The 24,939-nt window shown below is 55.5% G+C and overlaps 4 protein-coding genes across 21 annotated transcripts in view; 2 read left to right on the top strand and 2 right to left on the bottom strand.

Annotated features, from left to right (window-relative positions):
* The first annotated feature begins 275 nt into the window (after window positions 1-275).
* Window positions 276-13,186, top strand: GRAMD2A (GRAM domain containing 2A). 8 transcript variants are annotated; one of them, XM_056346900.1, is made up of 13 exons: window positions 276-353; window positions 955-1,291; window positions 3,896-4,023; window positions 4,751-4,808; window positions 6,268-6,340; window positions 6,422-6,525; window positions 7,304-7,402; window positions 8,381-8,452; window positions 9,375-9,437; window positions 10,745-10,901; window positions 11,248-11,347; window positions 11,455-11,562; window positions 12,071-13,186. In XM_056346900.1, the coding sequence occupies exons 2-13, from the start codon at window positions 1,256-1,258 to the stop codon at window positions 12,072-12,074; spliced, it is 1,002 nt and encodes a 333-aa protein (XP_056202875.1). In that variant the 5' UTR covers window positions 276-353; window positions 955-1,255; the 3' UTR covers window positions 12,075-13,186. The 8 variants fall into 8 exon arrangements, with proteins under 8 accessions (XP_056202875.1, XP_056202877.1, XP_056202878.1 ...); XM_056346902.1 differs by lacking the exon at window positions 955-1,291 and having other exon boundaries at window positions 318-353; window positions 3,910-4,023; XM_056346905.1 differs by lacking the exon at window positions 276-353 and having other exon boundaries at window positions 446-1,291; window positions 3,189-4,023.
* Window positions 13,187-15,212: 2,026 nt separating this feature from the next.
* On the bottom strand, window positions 15,213-22,495 carry SENP8 (SUMO peptidase family member, NEDD8 specific). 2 transcript variants are annotated; one of them, XM_056346909.1, is made up of 2 exons: window positions 22,401-22,495; window positions 15,213-17,632 (listed from the first exon to the last, which is right to left on the bottom strand). In XM_056346909.1, the coding sequence occupies exon 2, from the start codon at window positions 17,587-17,589 to the stop codon at window positions 16,951-16,953; it is 639 nt and encodes a 212-aa protein (XP_056202884.1). In that variant the 5' UTR covers window positions 17,590-17,632; window positions 22,401-22,495; the 3' UTR covers window positions 15,213-16,950. The 2 variants fall into 2 exon arrangements, with proteins under 2 accessions (XP_056202884.1, XP_056202885.1); XM_056346910.1 differs by lacking the exon at window positions 22,401-22,495 and adding an exon at window positions 18,277-19,026.
* On the bottom strand, window positions 21,876-23,779 carry LOC130153009 (putative uncharacterized protein C1orf229). The gene is made up of 2 exons (XM_056347400.1): window positions 23,771-23,779; window positions 21,876-22,547 (listed from the first exon to the last, which is right to left on the bottom strand). Exons 1-2 carry the CDS (start codon window positions 23,777-23,779, stop codon window positions 21,876-21,878), a joined length of 681 nt encoding a protein of 226 aa, XP_056203375.1.
* Window positions 22,617-24,939, top strand: part of MYO9A (myosin IXA) — a 184,152-nt gene continuing 181,829 nt past the window's right edge. For 9 of the 10 annotated variants that reach the window (XM_056346113.1, XM_056346117.1, XM_056346120.1 and 6 more), the window contains exon 1: window positions 22,617-22,771. The gene's annotated coding sequence lies outside the window, so the exon portion shown is untranslated. The remainder of the gene's footprint in view (window positions 22,772-24,939) is intronic. The other variant, XM_056346115.1, reaches the window with a different exon arrangement.

Here is a 24,939-nt window from a genome sequence, read left to right on the forward strand (position 1 = left end):
GCCTCAGCCTGCCGGGAGGGCACCTGCCGCCCGCCCTGCTGCGGTTGCTCCAGCTCGGGGCGGACACCGGCCCGCTCCCTGTTGTGGCCCGCCCGGCGCCAGGGCAGCGCGCAGCTTTGGGCGTGCGCGGCCCCTTTAAGGGGCGGGTTCTCCCCTGGCCCCGCCCCTCCTCCCAGCGGGCGGGGCGCGCTGGGCGGGGAGCTGAAGACGGCGATGGGCAACAGCGGCCAATAGGGGCTCGCGGTGGGGGCGGGGCGTGGAGGCAGGCGGCCAATGGGCGGGCGACGGGGAGTCTCGAGGAGGTCGGGCGCGCGGGGCATGACGGCGCCGGGCAGCGCGGGGCCGCCGCGCAGGTAGGGGCGGCTGGGGGGCACCGGGGGGCCGGAGCCGGAGCCGGGCCACGGGGTCCGGGGGGTCCGGAGGGGGGGGGCCCGGGCCCAGGGGGCGGACGGGGCCGCGCCCCTGGTGCCGCCGGGGAGCCCGGTGTCAGACCCTGCCGGCCGGAGCGCTCTGAGGGGAGCGCGGGAGCGCCGGGCCCCCCCGCACCCGGCGCCTCGCTGAGGGAACGAGCCGGGCGGGGGCTCCCTGCGCTGCCCGGCCCGAGGCCGCCGGTTCTGCCTGCGGGGCGGCTCCGGGCGTGGGTGGAGGCTGGGGGCTGGCCCTGGGGGCTACTCCGGCCGCCTCGGCGGTGCTGGGCGGCGGCCGCGCTCTGTCGGCCCGCGGCTGCCCCGGTGGGGCCCGGTGCCGGGCTGGCTCCGGCGCACGGGGTGCCCGCAGCGGCGCCGGCTCGAAGCCGCATCCCGGCTGCGGGGCGCCGAGACCTGCCGGCCCTGAGGCTCTGGCGCTCGCCCCGGCCGTGGCCCGTCGGGGACAGGGGGACCGCCCCAGGCGCGGGGCCCGGGGACACGCGGCGCCGTCCCCGCCCCCCCTGACCTCCTGCCTCTCTCCTGACAGCGCCGCTCGGCACCGGCCGCTTCCCTCCAGCATCCCCGGCGGTGGCTCTGCTCCAGTAGCCGGCACACGGGACTGAAATGACCTTGAAAGCCGGGAACAAGGGCAGCTCGCCGGATCCCGCCCGGGCTCGCCTGGGCCGAGGCAGCCCGGCCGCAAGTGCCTCCCTCTGGCCCTGATCCTCGTGGGTTTTTCTGGGGGCGAAATCCCCGGCTCGCCCTCTCCTGCCTCCGCCACACGCTTCCCTCTTGCGCCGGCGGCGGGGAGGGGATCCAGCGAAAATCAAACGCCGCCGGAGGGGCTCATGCCAGACCGTTTCCAGGCTGGATCCCAGTGCTGCGTAAGGGAAGGGAGGTGCTGATCCGGGGGCAGGGAGAAGCACCGGGCTTCGCCTGGCAAAGCTGCAGTGCAGGAAGCAAGCAGGGAGCCTCGGGGAGGCGGTGCGGGCAGGGTGGGGGTGTGAGCCCCCGTACAGCGCCCAGGGGGTCGGCACCTCGCCAGCAATGTGTTCTCTTTGCCGGGAACTCCTGCGCCCGCCTGCTGTGCCTTGTTTTGGGGACTTAGTGCTCCAACTGTTCCTGTCCTGCTCGTAACTTGGGACACTTGGGACGGTGATTTTCCTGCAGGAGCAGCTTCCTGCTAAAAAAATTTCTCGAGAAGCATGACAGTGTGAGCTGCTAGGAAGTGTTTTCCTTTGTATGCCAGAGCTGGAAGCAGCTCTTGGCAGGGAGACCTCCCTGTCAGCTGTGCCTGGAGTCCAACCTTATCTTATCCTGTGTTCCCGAACCCTGGATCTCTATCCCTGCTGCATCTGGGAGCCAGGATGGAGTGAGATCTGTAGAGCGGAGATGAGGGAGCTGCTGCTATGTCTCTACTGGGGCTAAGGATGCTCCTCACAGCCCCCAGATATGCCCTGGAGCAACTCGGTACCAGTGCTGTGTCCAGGGGCCTTCTGACCTGGGACTTGTCCTTGGCAGTGACAGTAAGAGGGAGAGAAAACTGGGACAGGACCATGCAGCACTTTCAAGTGCTTTCCAGCTTCTGGCCTTTTTTGTGTCAGGGGATTTCTGGGTTCAGTGACCTTAGGGGGGGGGGTGTTTCTTGATGCCCTTGCCTCGAGCAGAGGGTGCCTCTCCCTGTCCCCTGCACGGGGTGCCCTTTCATGTCAGCCCCGGTCAGGGCTAAATCCGCTCGCCTGGATTAAGCAGTGCGATTGCTTGGGGATTTAAGGGATGATGTGGGGGAAACCAGAGCGGACTGAGCTCCAGAGAGGGAGGCTGCAGAATGGGTTAGAGCCCCTTTTCCAGCACGGGGGCGGGGGGGGGTGAAGGCTTCGGTGCTTCCACAATATGAGGCTCGGCTTCAGGGCAGCGTGGTATCACCTGGCAGAGGATGTTCATGATGCAGGGCTGCCCGTCCTGAAGGCATGGGGTGTCTGAGAATCAGGCAGGGGAAAAGCTTTTCCGTGTGATTCCAAGAGATGTTATTTTGATGTTATTTCAGTGCTTCTGGTCAGTAGAGTGTCCCTTCTCTTACAGACACATCGTTTGACCTGAGCCTCTCCCAAAGAAACCCCACACCCTCTGTGTGTTTGTCCCATTTCCACAATGCTCGGGCTTTGGGGCCATGTGGGAAGCTTGTTTACTTTGCAAGTGCCATGATGCAGGGATCCAGGAGCTGATTCCCAGCCTGGTCCTAACTGCATGGCACCAGTAACTTGTGTTTGGTTTTTCTGCAGCCCCACATATGTGCTGCATCTTGAGGGAGCATCTCCCATGCCTCCAGCTGGGATTCAGCCTGGCTCCATTGCATCGGGACAGTGTTTTGATTGGGCTGCCAAGGCTGTGGGGACACGGGGGCTCACGTGGCTTCAACTCTCAGGCTGTCTGGGCATGGCTGTTGGGGTGAAGCGCCCCTGTCCTGCCTCTCGTGGAGTCTGTGGGGCATATTTTAGATGGGTATTCCTTCATATGAGCCCCTTGGAGTGGTAGCAGGGTGCATGTAAGGAAATACAGGTGGCAAAAGAGCCCCTTTGTATGTAGGAAGCAGTTTGGTACGGCTTCTCTGCCTGGGCTTTGCTGCGCCACCATGGCATCATCCCTGTGGGCACTGGGATGAACTCCAGCTCTGCACTCATCCTGCCTGCTGCTGTCCTGCCTGTGCCCCACCTGCTCTGGCATCACCCCCTGCCTGTTGTAAGCTGAGCTCTTTTCCCTTGAATAATTTCCTCTCTGTAGGTCTGGTGGCTGTTTGCTGGCTCTGCCATTCTGCCGGAGCCCATGGATCACTGCTCTGGCCCCAGTCCCCTGGGATCGTGCTCCACTTTGGCGCTCGGTGCCAAGCGCTGCAGCATGGCTATCTCCGGTTGTGGTTTGCCAAGGGCGGAAGTGTCACCTTTCTAGCCCACCGGGTGATAACCTTCCCTGCGCAGCGCTAGGAGTGTGTTTACTTTACCTGTTGCGGTCGATAAGCACCTCTGATAAAATTCATGATAGTAAACAACAGGCTTTAACGAGAGGGGAGCAATTAAAGGAGAGAGGTGGTGCCCTCGGCAAGCTCTGCCCTGGGAAGATGGTGTTTTGCTGACCTGGAGGAGCAGACCCTGGTCCTCGCTGCCTGAAATCTCCATTACTCCAGGGAGTTTGCAGACCTGTGATTTTCCCATTCCAGTCTCCATCTCTTGAGGAGGAGAGGCTCTGCTTTGGAGGGTGTTATCAGAGGGAGTCGCTGTTCCTTGACCCACTCGGTTGCAAGCACCAGGGAGCTCCTGGCAAGAAATGCCTGGGTTTTTTTCTCCATGTGACTTGAGAAATCACAAAAATACTTTTGCTGTCCTTGAGCAGCAGAGATACTAACGTCTGTGTGCAGACTGGGATTGAAGAGAATGGATTTACGGCTCCAAAATGCATCTCTCCCCTCTTTCCTTCCCTGTGTGGGCTGACAGGCTTCTCCTTGCAGCACCAAGCCAATGCATGAAAGAGCAGCTCCCCTGAAGAGCCCTGAGCCCATGCATGGCCGTGAGAAACTGGAGGCATCCCACAAGGAAAAGAGTTTGGATTCCCTTGATGGCAGGTGAGGGGCAGTGTCCTGGGGGCTTCGGTTGAGTATTTGGTCTTTTTTTCCTCCTGTTGTGACCTCACACAGCATCTCTGCTACTTCTAAGCCCCCAAATACAACCTGCCAGCGAGGGGTGGGCACAGTGGGTCCCTTCTTTGTTTTCCCCCTCAAATATTTGGTCTATAAAAGCAGGGAGGGGGGAGGGGTTTGGGGAAGGGAATGTTACTCCTATGGCTGAGGCTGTTGGGCGGATTTCCCTGTCTCTGTGGTTTTTCCATCTGCCTGTGTGATGAATGCCCCTGTGCGTGGCCAAAACAGAGTCCGTCCTCCTGCCCAGGCATGTTCCCAAATTCCCGTTTGTGCTTTCCTTGGGGAAGCTTTGACCTGGCCAAAGCTGCCCATTGCCAGCTCCTGACCTGTCCCAGGCTGCTGCTGGGGGCAGCTCTGGGCTCCTTCCTCTGGTGCTGGGCTGTGTTTTGGGTACGGGCACCCTGGTGCTGGTGTCTCCACCAGCTCGCCATCAGCCTGATGCCAGACAAAGATTAGCCTTTTGTAGCTGTTATTTAACCTCAGCAATGCCCAATGCTACAATAAATCACTGAGACATCTGAAACATGGCTTCCCAGGGTCTCTCTTTGGTCCTCTGCAGCTTGTGGTGTCTCTTTTTGCGGCATATGTGCTTTAGGGAACAGGCAAGAGACCTGGGGCTCTTCACTTACCTGATTATTATTTTTCCTTCCAGCCTCCGCCTGAACGAAGCGCTGAAGGATGAAGACATCAAGAAGTGCCACCGGGAAGTGGTAAGTCTTTGGCTTTGTGAGCAAATGAGCTGGTTCATTGTAGCCTGACCCCGGCTGTTTACCACGGAGGAGCCTGCCTGGGGTCTCGGGTGTGGGCTGCGGGAGCTGGAGGCGAAGCCGCAGCAGCTCCTGTTGCAGGGCAGGGGCTCCTGCCTGCATTTTCAGGGGAGCCGATGACAGTTTGTGTGGCCTGTGATCTGCCTTGCAAACACTTTCAAAATTTTCCACCCAGAGCAAAGGACAAAGTGGAAATCTTGACTGCAAGCAGCTTGGTTCCTGTCTGTTGGAACCTTTTTGGTTATTCAGATTCTGCCCAAAGCAGAGCTTTTCTGTCCATCTACAAATGAGATGCTCTGGAAGAGGAAGAAGTGGAGGGAGGAGGCATTTTGCCTTTCCCCATGAAGAAAATGGAGGAGAATAACATTTTGTTGATTATTTAGAGGCATCGGAGAGGGTTGTGGGGTTGGCAACAGGTTTGTGCTGTGGCCAAGGGGTGTTTCTTGGTGGTGGCTTGGAGGTGATGCCACAGTCCCCTCCATGTCCTTCCTTGTCCCCCTGAAACGGTCCCACCGGTGCCCCCGCCATCCCGGTGTCTTGCCAGGGACTGTCTAAGCTGACCCCAGGTGATGCTGAGCCTTGATCCTCTTACGGCCCGGCTCATCTGGTGACAAGGTGTGCAGAGCAAAGATGACCTTGTCAGTGTGGGCAGGAGGGCTCTCCCTGTGGTGCTGCCTGCAAACCAGCCTTGCTGCCCCGGGGCCCTTTGAGCTGTGCTGGATCTCTCTGCATCCTGGCAAAGCATCTTGTCCCTTGGATTTTAGGGGGCAGCCATCTCTGCCACAGGGACAGCCGTGTCCCTGGGGAGCACCCTGAGGTCTGGGGCGCTGCCTCCTCCAGGGCAGGGGGCACAAGTCTGCCCATGCTGCCTTACAGGACTAATTGAGTGGATTTGCTGCAAAGTGTTGAACTGCTTCGGAGCCTTTAACTTATATACAGAATTATTTAAGGGTGAACCTGCCGAGCCTCCTGCCGCGGCTGCTGGCAGGCTTTGAAGAGGCACCGGGAATATAAATAGCTGGATGGCGCGGCGCGATGGGCGCAAAGCAAGTGTTGTCACTGTGCCCCGAATAAGGGAAGAGCTTGAGGAGGAGGAGAGAAACCGCTGGGCAAAATAAATTGCCCGTGGATGAGTCCAGGAGAAAACCAGCTCCTCTCAGGGGCTCAGTAGCCTCCTTGGATATTAGGGGAAATGTTTATCTGGGAGGATGGCACAGCGTTTGCTGGGTGCTGGGTCATCTGAACCTCCTCTAGCCCTGCGGGCCCGCCATCGCCAGCCCAGCGGGACCCCGCTGCGCCGGTCCCGGGTGCGGGGCGAGGGAGATTGTTTTGCTAGAGGGTGTTTTTTGGGTCTCCTTATCAGCAAGGTCACCAGATAACTTCTGCTCTGCTTCATTTTCAGGCTGCTAGCAAGTACAACTCCCAGTACCACAAGCTGTTCAAGGACATCCCGACGGAGGAGAGCGTGCTGAAAGGTGGGTGACATGGCAAGGGGCGGGCACAGGGGTGGCAGGATTTGGCACACAGTCTGCCATGTCCCTCTCTCTGCCTTGCAGTTTGTTCCTGCGCACTCCAGAGAGATATCCTCATCCAGGGAAGGCTTTACATCTCCCCTAACTGGCTCTGCTTCTACGCAAATCTTTTTGGGAAGGACATCAAGGTAACATGGAGGCCAGCTCACCCTAGTCCCATAGGGCTCATAGCTCAGGCTGTGCCACAGCTTATCCCCTCCCACACCCAAATACCACCAAAATCGCTGTCAAAAACTGCCAGTGTAAAGGGGAGTGCAGCTGTGCCCCCCACTCTGATCACCCGTGACATCTGCCTGGGGAAACCAAATACTGGTTTAGTTTAAAATTTCCTGATGCAAAACCTACAAGCCGCAGTGGCGTCTGAAGGAAGATCGAAGGTTTTTTGGGGGAAAGATTTGAATCTGTTGGCTTTTCTTCTTGATTTACAGTGTTTCCCTGTTAGTCTGGTGCATGACAGGGATCTTGCAGAGGAATTACTTCCTTTAAAACTGGGCTGAAGAACTGAATTATTTATTGTCAGCTGCTTTAAACAAATATCTGAAGGAAGTGCGGGGTTTCAGTGAATTTACCTTGCCATAAATTACATCCTGCCTTATTTTTAACCCTCCCCAGGCTTGCAGGGGGTTCTTGTAACAGGTCTTAGGGAGACCTGCTGGATGATGCTTTCCCCATGTCCTCACTGTTTTGATCAAGTAAAAACCACCTCCGAGCTGAGATTAACATAGGGAGGGGATGCCGTGACCTTTAATAAAAAACAAGCTGTCTCTGTGAAATGCCAAATCCCTGTGTCACTGCTCTGCTTGGAGCGTAGTTACAATGTGTGTTAAATCTACACCTTGTGAAAGAAACTCCCCAAGCTTGTGCCATGCCTGTCCCTGCCCCTCCCCGTGTCTTTTTGCCTTCCAGGTTGTGATCCCAGTGGTCTCCGTGCAGCTGATAAAAAAGCACAAGACGGCTCGGCTGCTGCCCAATGGCTTGGCCATCACCACCAATGCCAGCAGAAAGGTAAGGCCGGCACTTTGAGCATCGGTACCTGGCCTCGCTGCAACCCGGGGATGCCCTGGTCTGAGTTGGCTGTGACTTGAGAGCAGGGAACAAAGCAATTCCCATCTCCGGGTGAAAGCGTGGGCCATTTGGGAAGTGAGCACTGCTCTCCATGCTGGCAGCCAGCCAGGGCAAACACCACTGCTTTGCTTTTTGTTTCTGAATTTCACTTTGTTTCTGTGTGAAGCAAAGCTCAAGTGAAACTCGGCCGAGCCTGACAAATCCCTGCCAGGCTCAAATAAAACCTTGAGACTCCTTGAATGCAAGCAGGGGAAGGGTTTGGGCCAGTGTTCAACCTGAGCTGGTGGAAAACTTGGTTAAGGGGCTGAATTTCCAGCTTGAAAATCATGTTGGGTGTTGGTGGCCATAGTGAGCTGATGTAGTTCTGCTCGGAGTGTCCAAGTCCTCGCAGGCTCAGGTGCTGCTGGCAGCATTGTGCATTGCCTGTCCGCTGCTAGGGAGGGGATTATTCCTGCGGGATTTTGGGAAGGGGGTTATTCCTGCAGGATTTTAGCAGGGGGTGGCTCAAGGCAGGATTTGGGTTCAAGGCAATGTGGTTGCAAGGCTGCTTTGCACATCATCTGGGCTCTGCATCCGGCAAGGTGAGCGCTGCCCTGTGTCCCCTTGTGCTGATCCATGGGAATGTTTTCGGTCGCTCCCAGCCCCGTTTGCTGCTGCATCCCTTTGGGCTGAGCATGGGAGGCCCCATAGGAACAGCAGCTGAACGAAACTGGCCCCATAAAAAATCTGGTCCAGGTTTTAGCAGGCTGCAAAAATAACAGCAGGGAAACTCTGCAGGGAGATGCCTGTGTGGGGATGTGGCTCCTGAAGGAGGGGAGGTTCAAGGGCGGGATGTCTCTGCCTGTCCCCTGCCTGTGGAGAACCAGACTCTGGAGGGGAGGGAATCTCTCCTGGCAGCTTCTCTCTTTTCTCTTGCAGTACATCTTCGTATCCCTCATCTCCCGCGACAGTGTCTATGATGTCCTGAGGAGAGTCTGCACGCACCTGCAGGTACCCTCCACCCCACATCCGATGGCATTTCGATGGCCACAGGGCCCTGTGCTCGCCCCTTGGGCTGCATTTGGGTAGCAGAGGTCTTCACCACCTCCGAGGCTTCAGGCTGCTCATAAATCCCTCCCTGGTGCCCACCTGCTTCTTCCCAGCATCCTCACTCCACAGCAAAGGATGGGAAGAGGGGCAGGAGCCATGCCCTGGGCACATCCTGTCCCCATGAGCCACCGCTGACCTTTTCTGGGTCACAGATGAGATGACGGAGGGAGAGCCTGGAGTTTCTGCTCTCTCCCAGGGCGTGTATATGAATTATTTATAAGCTGGTAGTAATACTAGTTCTGCCACTCCGCACACATATGCTGCCTTTTCCCCAGATCTAAAGTTTTAAGGGGAGGAAAAATGGTACAAAGTAAAAAAAAATTGTTAAAAAGTCTTAAGGGGGGAAGACATCCATCAGCCCTCGAGCTGAGAGGAGGATCACGGGGACTCTTCTCCCTGTCTTTGAAGCACGTGGGAAGCCGTGCTGGGGCCCTTTCCCGCCCAGAAGGGTGTCTGCTGGCTCTGCTGGGGCGGTGATTTGGGTGACTCAGCCTTGTTGCTGAACTGGGGAATTTATTCTTTGAAATGTGCTGGGCTCTGCCCAGATATTGTCCCAAGGGTTTATCCCGTCCGCTGGGAGCCGAGGCCAGCGCAGGAGTCCTTGGCTCAGCCATGGCCCTGTAGGGTTTTTAGTGATGGGAAGCAGCAATGCGGTGCCCTGTCCCCTGCCGGCTGCTCTTCTTCATCCCCTGCATCCCTGTGCTTGCAAGTTTTAAGCAGCTGCTCTACACAGATTCGCTGGAAAAGTCAAAATTCAATTTTCTGGCACAGGTTGAAGCAGAGAGGGGTGGCACCCTGGCACCCATTTCTTTCTCCTCTCTAGGTTTCGAGTAAGAAGAGCTTGAGTTTGAAGGAGCTGACAGAGGAGCCTGACGCCGTGTCACTGGTGAGGGTCAGGGCAGCTCTTGGGGAGGGAAGGACCCCCCTGAGCTCATGCTGTGGGCAGGAGAGCATCTGCCTGGCCCCTTGGTGGGTCTAATGCCTTTGCAGCATGCTGAGGTTCAGCTGGCAGCCACTGGCAGGGTGCAGGGTTGGTCCTCTCCCCTCGCTGCCGGCAAAGGTTGTGCCTTTGTAGCTCGTCCTCCAGGATGTTCATACCCGGACTTGGCAGAAATGGACGGGTCAGGATGACTTCAACAACGTGTGGCTGAGCACAAGCCGATGACTTGGCCAGTTGGTCTTGGTGGGTCCATTTATCAATGGAAAAAGCTTCAGAGCGATGTGTAAAATGCCGCCGCTCCACTCCTGCCAGCTGATGCTGTTCACAGCTGTCAACACTGGTAACAGGCTGGAAATGTGGTTGAAATGTCCAGAAACCTGTGGGATGGCTCGTAGCTGGAAGGCTGGAGAGGGAAAAGCCTTCTGAACCACAGCATGACCAAGAGAGCATGAGGGGATGCATCCTGCTGCTTTCGGAGTGCGGCAGGGCTCGGCTCTGCCCACGGCAGCTGTGTCCCTGGCTGGCAGGATGTGTCCTCTTTGTGAAATGTGGGTGGCCCATCCCCCTCTCTCTGCTGTGTCACGAAGCTGCTGGTGCTGTGGCTGTGCTGGGCTGTACAGGGACACTGAGCAGGGTGTCCTCCTTGGGCTGGTGGCCCTGTGCATCAGGCTGGGTGCAGGAGGTGGCAATTGGGGTGGCCTGTGTGGGCCAGTGGTCCTGTACACTGGACCAGGAGGTGACAGGTGGGGTGGCATCCCAGGGGTTGAAGGTGCTTTTCAAGGGCCAAGTCAGGAGTGATTGGGGCTGGCAGCATCTCCGGGTGCTGCCAGGGAATGGAGCCCTTCAGCAGCTCCAGCCCCAGGGACTTTCCATCAGGGAAACCCCACTGGATTCGATGCCTTTCCAGGGCATGCTGGGATGGGGATGCTGAGCCATGGGGTGGGCAAGGGGCTCTCGGAGGATGACAGGTGACCGTGCTGAGTTTCAAGGGGTAGAGGAAGCAGCGATCGGTATTTGGGGCAGGTGTGGGGTGCACGGGCAGCTCCTTCCTGTGGCAGCAGGAACCTGTGTGCCCGCGGGGCCATTGTGGAGGACCAGCTCCCCCTTAGGATGATACTTCGGATGTGCTGGTGCTTGGTGGAGATGCTGTAAGGTTTGAGTCTGGATCTGGCCCCGCTGTGTCCATGGCACTGCTGGTTTCATGGGAGAAACCGCTGTTTGGTGGCACAGCTCACCCAGGGCTGTTCCCGCAGGAGGTGATCGTCCCCGAGGGCAAGTGGAGGAAGGTGTCACCCGCCTCACTGTCACTGTCACTGCCGGACACTGACTACCAGTGCATCCATCGGACCTCTGTCAGCAGCCTGAGTGCCAAGGAGAGCTCCTTCACCTCTGAGGAGCCCCTGGTTTCGGGTAAGGACTGTGTCTGACCTGGGGACACGGGTTTGTGCCCTGCCCTGCACACGGTGCTGGGTGTAAACCCCCATAAATACATGTTCATCCATCTTTTGCTCTCCTGGCAGGGACTTCTGCGTTGCAGATGAGCAGGGTAGAGTCTGGGAGTCAGTGGTGGGGTCCTGGGATGGGGTGGGGTCTCCTGGCTGTGGGGTCTGAGCATTCAGCGAGTGCCTGTAAGGCCATGCGGGCAGTGTCGGCCCATGAGGGAGGAATATTTGATGCTTGAAGGCTCCCGGTTGCCAGAAGAGCAGGAGCATCTGTCCAGCGCCACTGTGCTGCTGACCCTGGGCTTGCATTTCAGAAAGTGCAATAAACACTGAGGAGGAGCTGGAGGTGGAGCAGAGCTGCGTGGCGGAGCTGAGACCCTCTGACTACCAGCTCCTGAAGATCTTCATTGTGCTGTAAGTGTGCCAAGGGCAGCCCTGGTGTGGGGAGGGTGGGGGTTGTGCTAGGAGCGTCCATCTCAGCCACAGGCTTTGAGCACTTGTGCTTGTTCCTCTGCTCCCAGCATCTGCCTCCTGGTCGTGTCCTCCTCATACCTGGCATTTCGTATCTTCCGTCTGGAGCAGCAGCTCTGCTCTCTGAACCGGGACTACCTCTCCCGTGGGCACAGGAGGTGAGGGACCCTTGGGGACACTTTGGTGCAGGTGTGTCACACTGTGAGTGGAGGACCTGAGGGATGTGGTGCAAAGAGCAACGGCTGTGCTCTGTGACATGTCCCAGGGATGCTTTGTCCCTTATTCTGTGGCTGCTGTTGGGATGGCTGATGGCAGACCCCGAAGTGCCATCCCCATGCAATAGATGATCTTGTCAGCTGCTGGTTTGAGTGACTGGAGAAAGCTCTTCTGTCCCGAGGCTTTCAGCCCTTGGGAAGAGGTTTCCTTGTGGGTTTGGGGCTGGTTCTCCAGTTGCAGGAAGCACCAGGGCATCTTAGTGGAGCTGGGCTGTGCCCTGGGGCTAACGTGTCCATGGTGGGTGTCAGCAAGGGATGGACAGGAGTGGGTTCCCTTGGGTTGGGGACATCAGGGCATCTCCCTCCTTGTGCCCACAGGGCCTGGGCGCCAGGCTGGGACACAGTGCCTCTGCAGCTGCTCGCCCCGTCTCACCCCGCTCTTTGCCTGCAGGTGACCATGGCCCGCAGTGCTGGCTGAGGACGGATGCTGAGATGCTGGCGCCCTGTGTACAGATCCCAGTGCTGCGTCCTCCCGGCTGTGGCTGTTGCACGTGGCCTGGCTTTGCCTTGGCCGGTAAAATGGGACCAAGTATCTTCTCTCTTCCTACTGGCACCCGCTCCCGGTGAAACTGCCCTGCCAGCTCACGGCCACCGGTGCCAACTCCCTGTCCCACTGGAAACCTGTTTTCTCCCCGTGATGCTTCTGTGCCGTAGCACCGGATGATGGCTCAGGGCTGCCGAGTGGTTGGACCTCCCTTTAGGACTTGCTGCTAAAACGGGAGCTGGTTTTTATTCCAGGCTTGGGTTTTTCTTGTTAAAAGATGACCTTAGGCTTACTGGGACCCCCCAAAAATGGGGATGAGCTGCTGCTGCTGCTCTGAGTGAGGCCCAGGCAGCAGCTCTGGGCTGAGCCTACCTGTTCGTCCCATTGTCAGTACCCCCAGGGCTGTCACTGGAGGAATGGCCCCAGCCCCGGGGGTCTGCGGTGACACGGAGAAAGGGTCCACCAGCCCTGTGGAGCATCTTCTGTCTCAGCAGCCAAGGGTGGGGGCACAGTCCAGGGCCCCCGCAGCTCTGCCGGGCTCCACAGCGGCCCGCAGCCCTTCCCTCCTGGAGCACTGGGCCATCTCTGGGTGTGCGTGTGTGTGAGTGTCCCCTGCAAAGCACTTTAGGGTCCTCCAGGCCAGGCGTCCTCGCTGGGGGCTGCACCTGGCAATGGTGCTGGACCAAGGCTTCGTTAGCCCTGCTTGCCTCATTAAGACATCCCGTAAGGAGCCCGCGCCTGGCACCGGTGAACATCCTGGCTCCCAGCATGTCTGTGCCCTTGCTTGTGTGAACCTCGTCACCATGCAGAGCTGAGTGCTGCAGGATTTGTCCTGCAGCTTGCCCTGGGAGCATGCTGTGGTGGCAGGTGATACCTGTGTGGTTTCCTTTGATTTTTCTTTCCTATTTTTTGGGAACGACAAGTGCTGATGGGGCCAAATCCCCGAGTGCTGGGGAAGAGCTCCCTGCTCGCTCCAGGCTCGGAAGGGCTTTTAAATGAAAATAAACCCAGGATTTTCTAGCACATCGCTGTCTGTTGCTGCCATCCTTGCAGCGGTGCCAGGCTGTGAGCCCTGCGGCTGGGTACCCCAGAATGTGCACTGCCCTGGTGCCCCTTTGCTGGCCAGGGGCACATGACCTGGCATGGGGACGCGGGGCATATCCTTGTCCTCCCTTAGGGCCAGGGCTGGTGGGCCTGGGGCTGTTCTGCCCCCGGTGCCACAGCCAGTAGGGCAGGCTGGAGGGATGCTGTGTGCTCCAGTGCTGCTGGGATGCTGGTGGGCGCTCAGCATCATTTATCTACAGCAGGGAATGTCACCCTGCGTGTCTCCCAGGCCATGCCGGGGGGGATACCAGGCTGGGCATGCAGCCCTGGCTGGGGCAGGGGGACCGGGGTGGCTTCTGAGGGGACACCCAGGGCCGGGGATGCTCCGGGCGCGGGGGCTGGGAAGCGTCGCTAGGTGGCAGCAGAGACTGCAGGATGCGGCGCCGAGGCTGGGGGCCGGGCCACTGGGTGCCTGGTGAGGGTGCAGAGCTGCAGCCCCGTCCTGCTGGGGTGGACAGGGTGAGCCGCCCTCCTCCTCCTCCTCCTCCTCCTTCCTGAGCATCTGCAACCCAAATCCCGCCGCCAGCATGGCCTATGCAGCAAAATGCATGAAAATGGCTCAACTTGAAAGCCACAGGGAAGAAGGCGGTGCTGGCTGAGTGGGGACTGAGGTGGTGTCACCCCATTTTTTCATGAGACTGAGCACCCTGGGGTGCTAGGGGTGCGGTCTGTGGTTCGGCCATGTTTCTGGCCAAACTATCGACGCTGCTTCTTCGAAGTCCTGGCATTATGGGGCCATCGGAGCCTTTGATTTTGTGGGTGACCTGGCAGATGAAAGGTGATGTCCTGCTGCTGCCCCATCCCCACTGGGGACTTGTTTTGCCAGTGTGGCTGCTAAAATGGGTTTAGAGTGTTTAGGGTTGGATTTTCTAAAAATAAGTTGCTACTTAACAGGTTTACTCTCAAAGTGGTGCTTATGGTTCCAAAAAGGAGATTTAGAGGTTTTAGGATTGGGAGTTTTTTGGTCTCGGGTGCCCAGCCTGGTATTTTTTTGGGTGCTCCACAGCACCCAATACAAAGCAGGTACATGAGGTCCCTTGTCCCTATGCCCAGCCTGGGCCAGGCATGTGACGGCAATGGGCACCTCGGCTGCTCTCGGGGCTCTTTGGTTAAAGCCAGCGGTGGGACAACCTGCAGGTGCAGGCAGCTGATGTGGAGTGGGTTTGGAGGAGCCCGGGGTGAGCCCCTACCATGGTTTGGGGGTCCCTGCTGCCAGGAGCCGGTTGCAAGGCTCTATGTTTGCCTGCCTGGTCAGTGTGTTAGCTCTCCCACTGACGCCCTGCTTGAACTTATTTGCTTTTCTTTGTGTAAAGAAACGCCACCCAAAAGCCTCGTGTGCAGGAAACACCCCTGGGTGCTCACCCTGCTGGCTCTGGCAGCCCTGGCCCATCCCTTGGGGTCAGGAACAAGGAGCACTGGGTGCCCCCCAGATGAGCACAGCCCCTGCTCTGAAGTCCCCTAGATCCTCCCCCAGTCACACCCGCGATCCTGCCTCCTCTCTGTCTGCATTCCTCCCCAGACCTCACCAACCCCTAAAAATGGCATTAGGAGATTAAATCAGCCTGTACGGTTGCCTGGCCATCACGCAGGGCAGGGGCAGGGCTGTCCCTGGCCTGGTGGGCTCTCTGAGGCTGATCTCTGTGCGGTTCCACCCGCGGCAGGGCATGCAGTGGCCGAGCAGCTGTTGCGAGCCCCGAGGCTCTGCCCTTGAGTCACAACCATGGTGGCTGCGGTACCACAAGGCAGAGTGGCAGCGCCTGCAGAAAAGCTGGGACGACGCTGTCGCGCTCAGTGTTGTTCTCTGCCTTGGCTGAGGAAGAGTTGTTGCTGCAGACAAGGTGTGATTAACTGCCCAGCTGGTTACTTGGGGCACAGTGGGCCGCCCAGCAGGGCAGTGGTGCACCACCAGGCACTGACATGCACCACCAGACACCGACAAGCACACGGTTTGGTTTCAGTTTTATTCTGGACCCGGGAGTGGCAGTGATGTTGCTCCAGCAAAGCCCCACGGAGTCCAAAGTGAATCCCTGCAGCAAGCGGCCCGATCCCGGCTCAGCCATCTCTGGGGCTTTCAGCTCAACCCGAGCAGTGGAAGGGTCCTGCAGGGAGAGGGTCCTCCAGGGAGGCCCCAGCCCGCTGGCAGCACAGCAAGGAGGGGAAGGCCTCGACCCTTGCCTTGCCCCACCGCGGCCCCTGCGTGTTCGCTCAGGTGTTTGTGAAGAGCCTGGGCTGTGGCTCCTTCTCTTGGCAACAGGGGAAGTTTAAGCCTTTCCTACAGTTCATCGCCACGGTGCTGTGCCAGTGCACACACACCCCGGTAGGGCTGGGCTGGCAATACCACGGGTGAAGAGCTCCAGGTTCAAAATAATCCTTCCCCCTTTTCTTTTCTTTTCCAAGGGTTATATTTAACCTGGATTTCCCTCCCTGATCCAGCTGGCGCGCTGGGGTGTGGCTGCCCTGCTAGTCACCACCTGAGCAACCTGCTCTTTGCTCCTCACGAGGTTAGAGGTTACTCCTTATTCTGCAACGACATCTCATTTTAATTTTTATTTTCCCCACTGCTAAGCTTGTCTTTTAACGAGAGGATCTGCTCTGAGATCCCAGCCAGCATCCAGCACAGGAGGAAACATGTTCAATTAGAGGTGTATTAAGGACTTTTTGGGCTTCAAGGAGACCACAGTTATCTTTGGCTTTTGTACCTCAAACTCTGTCCTTTTGTTCTCCCTGATGTGTGGTTTTTTTTTTTTTTTTATCTCGGGTAACAGAACTGGTTTTGTGCTAGAGGAAGCAGCAACTGCCTCTTATGCTCCAGCTGCAGCGAATGCTAACGAGGGTTGGGGAGCACTGGTGAGCCCTCCCTGAATGTAGATGACCTAAAATTGTAATGAAAAAAACCAAACTTCAAAGAGTGAGTGTTGCTTTTCATCTCAATTAAGTTTCCTTTCCTAGGATTGGGTTTCTCAGCTTCCTATTAATTTTCCAGCAGTTCAGAGTCAGGTTTTCATTTGTATTAAGAACAAGCAAAGGTGGGGGACAAAAGAAAAAGCTATTGCTGTACAGCCTAGGAGTACCTATCTGAAGAAAACTGATTTTGGTTTTGCTCCATTCTTTAATTAATTGTAGCATTTCCTTTGGAGTCTCATCTTTTGACATCGACATCTCAGTGTTAAGATTTTGAGGGGTAAAAAATCCTTGCTGCTAAATCTTAGACTGCTCAAATACCACTAGCCGGAGGCACAAATTAGAAATAGCCATAATAAAGCATTTAGGGGCTTGGTTTTAAAGGGCTTTTGCTAAACCTGGCTTGGAACAGCAATGCCTATAGCCAATTAAAGCCGCCTAACAAAGGTGTGTTGCCTGCTGGGCAAAGGCAGAGAAGGCTCTTCAGCAGCCCATTTTGCCTCAGCAATTAGCGTAAAAATTCACCATCGAGAGGAAAATGTCTTTGAAAGCAAAGTGACTTTTCTCATTAGAAGTTCAAAGGCCAGTGATTTCCAGAAGGGACTAAGGCTTTTTCAGGAGGGAACAGGGTGTTTGGGGGGTGTAGCCATGCTGGAGGGGTTACATTCTTCTTCTTTGGGACAATCCTGCGCATGGGCATCTCCCTCAGGCACTGGGGGTGCTGCCTTGAGGACGGGGAAGGCAATTTTTTTGAGGGGGGTGGGGCTGGAGCTGCATCTCAGTCACTTCTGTGCCAGTTTGTTGATGAGAGCTTTCCACTCCGATCTCTTCTGTGTGATGTAGGAGGGGGTAAGGAGCTGCAGCAAAGGCTCCGGCCGGCCCCTGAGGTATCCCTGACACAGAGCCTCTGCGTTGCAGATCACGTACATCCCACAGTCATAGCTGTTCTGCTGGGCAGGTGCCTTCTCCTCCACAAAGGTTGCTTTGCCCTCTCTTTTGCCCAAGAAGGCCTCCAGCTTCCCTGCCACTTGCTTGGCATGGACAGAGTTGCATTTGCTGTGGGAATCGTAATGGGCGAAGCACTTTTTGTCCCTGAAATAAGCCAGCAAGCTCCAGTGGGTGCCCCCAGCAACCTGGTTGGAGTTATCGTTGACAGGCAAGAACACTAGCTTCTTGTGGAGAAGGTCCAGAGGTTGAAGGAATATGGCTATTTCTTCCTGACTAAGGGCACATTTAATGAACTGAGCCACTTCAGGGCTGATAAAACAAACCTGATCGCTAAATTCTTGGAACTGGTGGTTGGCAAAGTACTCGAAGGCAAACCCGATGATGTGATCGTTAAGCCAGTTTGGGGGCTCCAGCAAGGCAATGTCCGACTGCCTCAGCAGACTGTCCATGTAACTGAGAACAACGGGGTCCATCCTGCTCAGGTTGGGGCCACAGCACTCCAGGAAACTTCAAAAGCTGAAACATAGAAAGGAAAGATGAGTTAAGGAATTGGATCACACCTGGGACAAGATATGGTGCAACAAACATCTCGAGCGCCTTCTCAGTGAACAGTGAGCAAAAGCCTGTTTCCCAGACGGATATGTGCAGGACCAGCATTTGAACCATCTGCCAGATGAGCAGACAGACGACATGCAGCTCCTCATCTGCAACGCATGATGGGTTGAGCTGGGCTCTTCTGCTGCTCTAGGAGCAGTGCATGGCTCCAATTAGATAAATATTTAATCGTTGTGATCTTAGCCTCATAGCAAAGTGATTTCAAAGCAGTTCCTGCTCAGGAGCTTCAGGCATGCCTTCAGTTCTGTGGTTCTCACAGAAACCATACGTGAGGATCTAGGAGATGTCGGCTGGTCTTTTGGCGTTTCAGTGTTTCACCTGCACAGTGACAATTGCTGTGATTCTTTGTGTTGCTGGTATTCTTTAAAGAGAATTCTTTTGGGGGTGTCTACAGCCATACGGTCCCTTTCACCTCGCAGTGCCATAGCTAGGTGCCAGATGCATGACCTGTTCCAGGAAAACCTACTGGCCTGCCAGCACAGGAGGCAAGGCAGCGATGAGTAAAAACAAAGCAAAACAAGATCACAAACAAAACAGTTCCTTACTGTGGGAATCTTTAGGGCAAGTCTCTACCCAGCCAGTAGAGATTTCAGTAAATCAAGTACCACCAAAGCTGGATGGTCTGCAAAACACCTATCTTTTTTAAGCTCAGGTTTTAACTTGCCAAAATTTTGTGCATGACAGGAGAAAGTGCTCGTGGGTGTGCTGAGGGGTGAAGATCCCTGCAGGCTCCCACTGGTGAAGTCCACCTGTGAACAGAAGTGAGCAGTCATGCTGACCCACTCTTTCCAGTCTTTTGTCTAATGCCTAATACTCTATTTTTGTCCAGACTATGTTCTTCCCTCTTAATCTGTGCCTGTTTTCAACAAATAGAGGCTGCTTATCCTTAAAAAGGCGCCTGGGAATTCAAGTTGACTGTAGCACCTTGTCCTCCCCACCCATGTGTTCAAGGACGTACTTAAGGGACTTCAACAGGTCTTCCAGGCCGGACTTCTGAGTCCTTCCGTTTATCCGGTTATCAGAGTATCCGCTAATCCCGGTCCACCAGCCGTACCCTTCCCTTTCCCAGGCTGGTGCACTTGCTGTCTTGGCGCCCCAGGGGGTCAAAGCGTGTCGGAAGAAAGATGTACAGCACACAAGGAGGCGCTGCTCGATAGCCAACCCAAAATATTTACTATACATGAAATACTAATTATTATGATGGGGGAAATAAAAAAAAATAAAATCAAATGTTATGTGGTTCACATGTTAGAAAGAAGTAGATTTGTGCTTCTTATTGGAACATGAATCACAAAAAAAATCCTTCCTGGCCAGGTATGCAGAAATGAAGAGAGATTTATCTCTAAAAAATCTTGGCAAGGTCACATCACACGTGACTTGTAAATAACAAAATGGATGAAGCATGCTGCCTGTGTAACACGTCGGAAGGAAGGGCCAAGAGGTAGCGTATCTGGGGCCTGAGAAAGCTAATAACTATTTGTGTATCGCTGATAGAGCCAAGAGATGCCAAGCAGCAAGAGTCACCAACAAGGAAGGGGAGCAGTCATTGTTATTTATACTAGGCCAAACACAATGGTATTTGGACACGCTTCCTACGTTAATGAACTCAAACTATTTCCAAGTTTGTGGAGCAAATCCTTTGCAACAGCCTGCAGTACAAAAATAAAACCAAAACCCCAAACTAAGTCCAAGCAACTCCATAACATGCCTGAATATAGTCTTGTTTAAAGAGCTGTACATCCTGCAAGCCTAGAAGCGACCAGTTTGCTGGTTTAGCAGGGTCACTGCTGAATTTTTTTCTGCGTGTGCCCATACAACGCCCCAAATTTTCCTTTATTGTGTGTTTTTTCTGCTTCATCTTCTCCTGGAGATGTACGAAATACAGCAAATACTTTTCCACTCAAGTCCAAACAGGATTATGGGCTAAAGAAAGAAGCGTCTTGTATTAATTTTCCACTCTGCAGAAACATCATTTGGGTTTTTTTGTTGGTTTTTTTTTCAGTCAAGGAAAGAAGGGAAGAAAAAAAGATGGTATTTGGCAGCTTCCTACGGTCAGGAAGGGAAAATGGTTATAGCAAATGCTTAATTGCCACTAGCTACTACTTTTAAATTTTATTGCCATCTGGTATTTGTGAAACTGCCTGTGAGTTCTGCAGGGTGACTCACCGTGTGCAGTGCACAGCTTAAAGGAAAGCCCTTCCTAGGCTCAGATGCCTTTCAGAGCCACTTAAGGTAAGTGGTGAGGACCGAGTAGTGCAGCTGTGAAAAGCCATCAGCGAAGTTGCTTTGTTGGGGAGAACCTTGCTGTTACAGCTAAAGATGAATCCGCAGAGAAGCTGGGATATGGATCAGGGTACCTTTGACGTTAAGGGGTGTTGAAATCCAGTTGCAGACTGGAAGCAACTCTGCTCAGACACAGCTGGGATTTGCTTCCTGAAGGCTCAGGCACACTTTGTTCAGAAGTTTTCATAAAAATAGAAATAAATACTGACGTAGGCCTGGAACGTTTGTTGTAAGTTGCCAACAAGAGCCTTGCTCATTCACTTTATTTGCATGTTAGTAGCTGAAGTTTGTGTAAACTCTTTTTAATCCTTGGGTTCTCAGAGGGATATTCATCTGCCCTGTTTTGAGCACTAAGATGAGAACACCCAGGAGAGAAAAAGGAGCATTTCAATAAAAATGTCATCAAGCCAACCAAGCTGAAACCACCCATTTCATTTATAGATTTGAAAATGGTGCCATCTTGCATCAATATGGCAAGAAGTCAAGTTTGTCTCATCTCTAAGTCATAACAATTTAACAAATAAGCTGCCATCGTTAATGCAAGTTTGATCCATAAACTGACAGGACTTCTTCGTGTCCAGGATGCAAGGCAAAGCCTGTGTTTTGTAATACTTGACAAAAACCCCCAAACCTATTATTTTCACAACATTAAAGACAACTACCTTCTGCATGTAATTGTTGCCTTGCACTCTGAAGGCAGCACTTGAGAGCCAGGGAACGCAGCTCCCCAGTAATTGAGTGTAAATAGGCAGTGATGGAGCAAAGAGAGCATAAATAAGGATGAATCAGATTCCTAAAGTCTATTTCACTAAGTTAAATATCACATGCAGAGTGAATATTTTAAGGTGCCACGTCACTAAATTCCTGTACCAATTTTAAAGAATATGAAGGTACATACAAAAAGCCACCTGAAAGACAAATTATTCAGACTTCATCAGGGAAGAGTAGGAGGAACAGAGAAGTTTTCGGCAGCTTGGCTGAAGCCTTTGGAACCATTAGAGTAAAAGGCCCCATGATTTAATCACCAGACCATTTCCTTTTAGTGGAAATACAGTTTTTAGACATTGCCTCACTGCTCTTATTAGTGGTTGTTGTTAATGGTAGCAAGATCAGACAAGGAACATCAGTTTTTGTTTATTGGCATGAGCTGGGCTGGGCTATTGGCACCTGAGTCTCTGTACTTACCTGTCTCCTAACAGAGCTGAAGAAGAAGCTCAAGCCAAATTGAACAACTAAGCCACAAAAGAAGTGTACCTGTCTACTCTTTTGTTAAATGTAAGCAATCTCTTTGTAGCCTATAGGTTATAATTTCTGTATGATATGAGAACAGAGTCTTTGCGGATTCAGTAGGCCCTGAACACCAGACTCAGAAGAAAACATTCTTAATTTCTGTACGCACAGACAATACCGTTCCCGGAAAGAGAAGGCCTTTCCGTTCCCGACAAACTCCCCAAACCATACATGTGCTCTACGCAACCAAACTCCAGAACCTTGCTTTGTTTTACAACATCTCACTATATACTAGACCAATAAACTAAAAGCTGGAGGAACTACACCAAATGCTACTAAATCAAATGTGTTTTGCACCCCAGGATGGGGCTGGCCAAAGCATTAAGTTTAACAGGAACAAAACCCCAGTGACCCAAACGCCTGAGGATGAGAGATGCCAGCGAGACTCCCAGGAGTAAGGATGAGAAACTCTTCGGCTTGGTTCATCAGAATGATGTTAACCCAGGTGTCGATGGATCGCGCTTGCCTACTTTCAGAAAGTACTTGAGAGCGTAGTGGGAAGCGCAGGGAGGGCATATCATCTACCTGAACGCCCCAGGTGTGGCAGGTGGGGCAGCACGGCTGCGGGCTGTCACCCCTCGGTGCGGGCAGGGGGCGACCTGCCCGAAGTGCAGCGTGCGCCGGCGGCCGGCCGTCGGTGCGGCTGGGGGTCAGGGCTGGCCAGCAGCTCCCGGGGCGGGCTCGCTCGCCCGGCTGCCGCTTCCATGGCAATAAACGGGCACGGAGGGGGTCGGTGCGGGCCGGCGGGGCCTGGGCCGGGAGCAGGGCCAGGGCCAAGGCCAGGGTGGGGTGCTGGGCCCGGCCGGCAGCACCGCTCCCTGCGAGCCCGCCCGGGCCCAGCGGCGGCCGGGAAGGCCCAGCTCCTCACCCGGTGCCGGTAACACGGCTCCACGTTGAACAACTGTAACGATTTTCCTTCAAAACGCGCGCTGAAGTCTTCGGGCCCGGTGGCAGCCGGCACGGACTCCCGACGGCCGCGGCCTCCGCGCCCACCGGGCACGGCAGCCACCGCCGGGACGCCACCGCCGGCGCTGCTGCCATGGCAACGCCGCCCGGCCCTGGCCCTCCCCACGCCGCCGCCGCCGCCACCGCTCACCTGCCGCCTCATAGCCCGCTCGCCCTCCGCCGAGCCGGCGCCGGCCGGTTGCTGCGCGCTGCCGTAAAGCAGGCAGCGCCGCGTCGTAATGACCCAGTGGCCGCAGGGTGCGCGCAGGCGCGGGGGCAGGGAGGCTTGGGGCGCGGCCTGAGGGGCGTGGCGGCAGGCGGGGTGATGGGCGTGTCGCGCGCCGGCCTCCCCCCGTCTCCCGGCCGTCGGCGGGTGCGCGCGGGAGGCGCGCGCGGGCAGTCGGGCAGCGCCCGGGCGGCGGCGGCGGGAGCGGCCGTTCCTGCCGCGGCCCCGCAGCGCCCGCGCGAGCCCCTCGGCGGCCCCTCAGTGCGGCGGGCGGCGCGCCGCGCCCCGGCAGGCAGGTGAGGCGGTGGGACGGCGGCAGGGGCGGTGGCCCCGGGCGGGTGGGGGTGTTTGTGAGGGGGAGCGGAGCCCGCGGGCGGAGCCGCCGCTTGGGGCCGGGGCCGCCGCGCCCCGCTCGGCGTGAGGCGAACCCCGCTGGCGCGGTGGAACATCGCGCGGTACCGGTGCGGAGCTTTCGTTTGGCGGAGGTAGGGTGAGCCCCGCCGGTGGCGCGGGGTTCCCGCAGCGGGGAGGGGTGGCTGGGCCCGGCAAGCCCCCCACGCGTGGCTACCCCGGGGTGCAGCGGCTGCCCGGTCCGCGGGCCCCGCGGCGGCCTCCCCACGCGTGGGAGCGCGCAGGGGCGGCCGGTGTGTGCCGCCGGTGCGGTGTGTGCCCCCGGTGTCGGTGCGCCGCCCTTGGCGCCCGTCGTGGGGCGGGTGGGACGCGCGAGGCGTGAAGGAACCGGCCGGGGTAGCGGCGGGGGGGCTTTAGCTCCCGCAGTGTCACCTGCGGTCCGTGGTCGGCGGCATCCCGCGGCTGCCCAAGGGGGGCGGCCCGACGCCACGGCGATGGGCGCCGCGGCGGGCGCGGTGGTGGTGGTGGCCCCGCCGGCGGCGCGAGGCGGCCGCCCGTTACGCCGCCAGCCCGCGGCTCCCTCCCGCCACCGAGGGGTGGCTGCCTCGGCTCCCCGGCGCGCCGGACCCTCACGAGAGCGCTGCACCTCGGGAGGTTAAAATAGTCGGTATTTCTTTCTGGAATTTTTCTAAATGTAGGCGAAACGGCCTTTGCTTTAACCCCCACCCCACCCCCAAACACCAAAATATCTCCACCGACGTGACTGGCGGTAGGACCTGCTGTAAGTTCAGGGCCGGGCTCTTTGCCGCCCTTCTGCTTATAGATCGGCTTCCTCCTCCTCCATTTACGTTTTCATATCCTGAAATCAAGCTGAGATTAACAAAGTCAGGAGCGTGAGCTCAGCAGAAATCATGGCTTTCACGTCCGTTGCTGCAGCGCATTACCCTGCCCATCGGCGTATAAAAAAATAATCACGTAGCGGCAGAGGAAGGGAGAGTGCCTGCTACGGGGAGGGAAGACAGCACGGTGTTTGGCTAAATCAATAACGAAGCGCTCTAATAAGTTGCTTCATAAATAGATTAGTAGTTGGAGAAACAGGTTTCTGTCTGGATCAGACGTTTTCCTGACTTTTTTTTCCTCCCCCAGGGGAGTGCTAGGAAATGACAGGGGACCGTTGTCTTCTCGTCAGGAGACGAGATGTGCGTGGACGTGATGGTGACGGGCGGTGGAATGCTTGGGCACAGCCTGACTGAGCTCGGCTTAACTGTGGGCACCAGCGAGCTCCGGCTGGGGTCACAGAGGCTGCGTTACTACTGCAGAGCATATTCTTTTCGGCCCATCGTCCTGGTGTCATGCGATAATTATTTCTCCTGCGTTTTTGAGCAAACTCATCCATTTCAGTGACTTTTCTCATCTTTTAATTATTTTTTTCAATTAAGAGGATTTTCTTTGCATTTTTTCCCTCGTGAAGGCTCTCACAGCCTTCGCTCTCACTCCTAGCCATGATTTTTCATCCCCAAGACTATTTTGGAGGCTGTTGGCCTTGCTGCTGACAGTAAGGAAGGTAATTCAGCAGCCCTGGCACAGGACTAATAAGCTTTTGTTTCCTGGGCTATCAGTGATGATGCAACTTTAAATTTATTTATTTATTGCAATCATATAAAAATCAGGATGGCTTTAGCAATGTTTCATTTTTGAATATTGAAAAGCAAGTGGCCCAGCAGTGGCACCTCTGAAAAAAGCTTTGTTTGAATTCCATGATTCTATTTATTTGTGTAAAAAAAAAAAAAAAAAAAAGTATTGTAGGCTCAGTTTTGCAGGCTGTCTCAGAGTTCTTTCTTCTGTGCATCTGCAGTTACAGTTTATAAAGTTCACATTTTTACCCCATTTTTACTTTTTTTTTTTTTTTGGGTGGGGAAGCTGCATTTTAAGGTTGAAAGGTATCAAATGGCTGACATATCTGCTGTATCTTACACATGTTGGTGCTTATATATGCCATCTAAAACTCAGACTAGTAAACCTTCAGGATCCTTTGCTAGGAAAATCTGTCTAAATGTTTTATGCCTAAATTATTTTTATCTAGATGGTCATGGTGATTTTAGTGAGTGTTCAT

The sequence above is a fragment of the Falco biarmicus genome, chromosome 7 (assembly GCF_023638135.1).
Source record: "Falco biarmicus isolate bFalBia1 chromosome 7, bFalBia1.pri, whole genome shotgun sequence".
Classification (NCBI taxonomy): domain Eukaryota; kingdom Metazoa; phylum Chordata; class Aves; order Falconiformes; family Falconidae; genus Falco; species Falco biarmicus.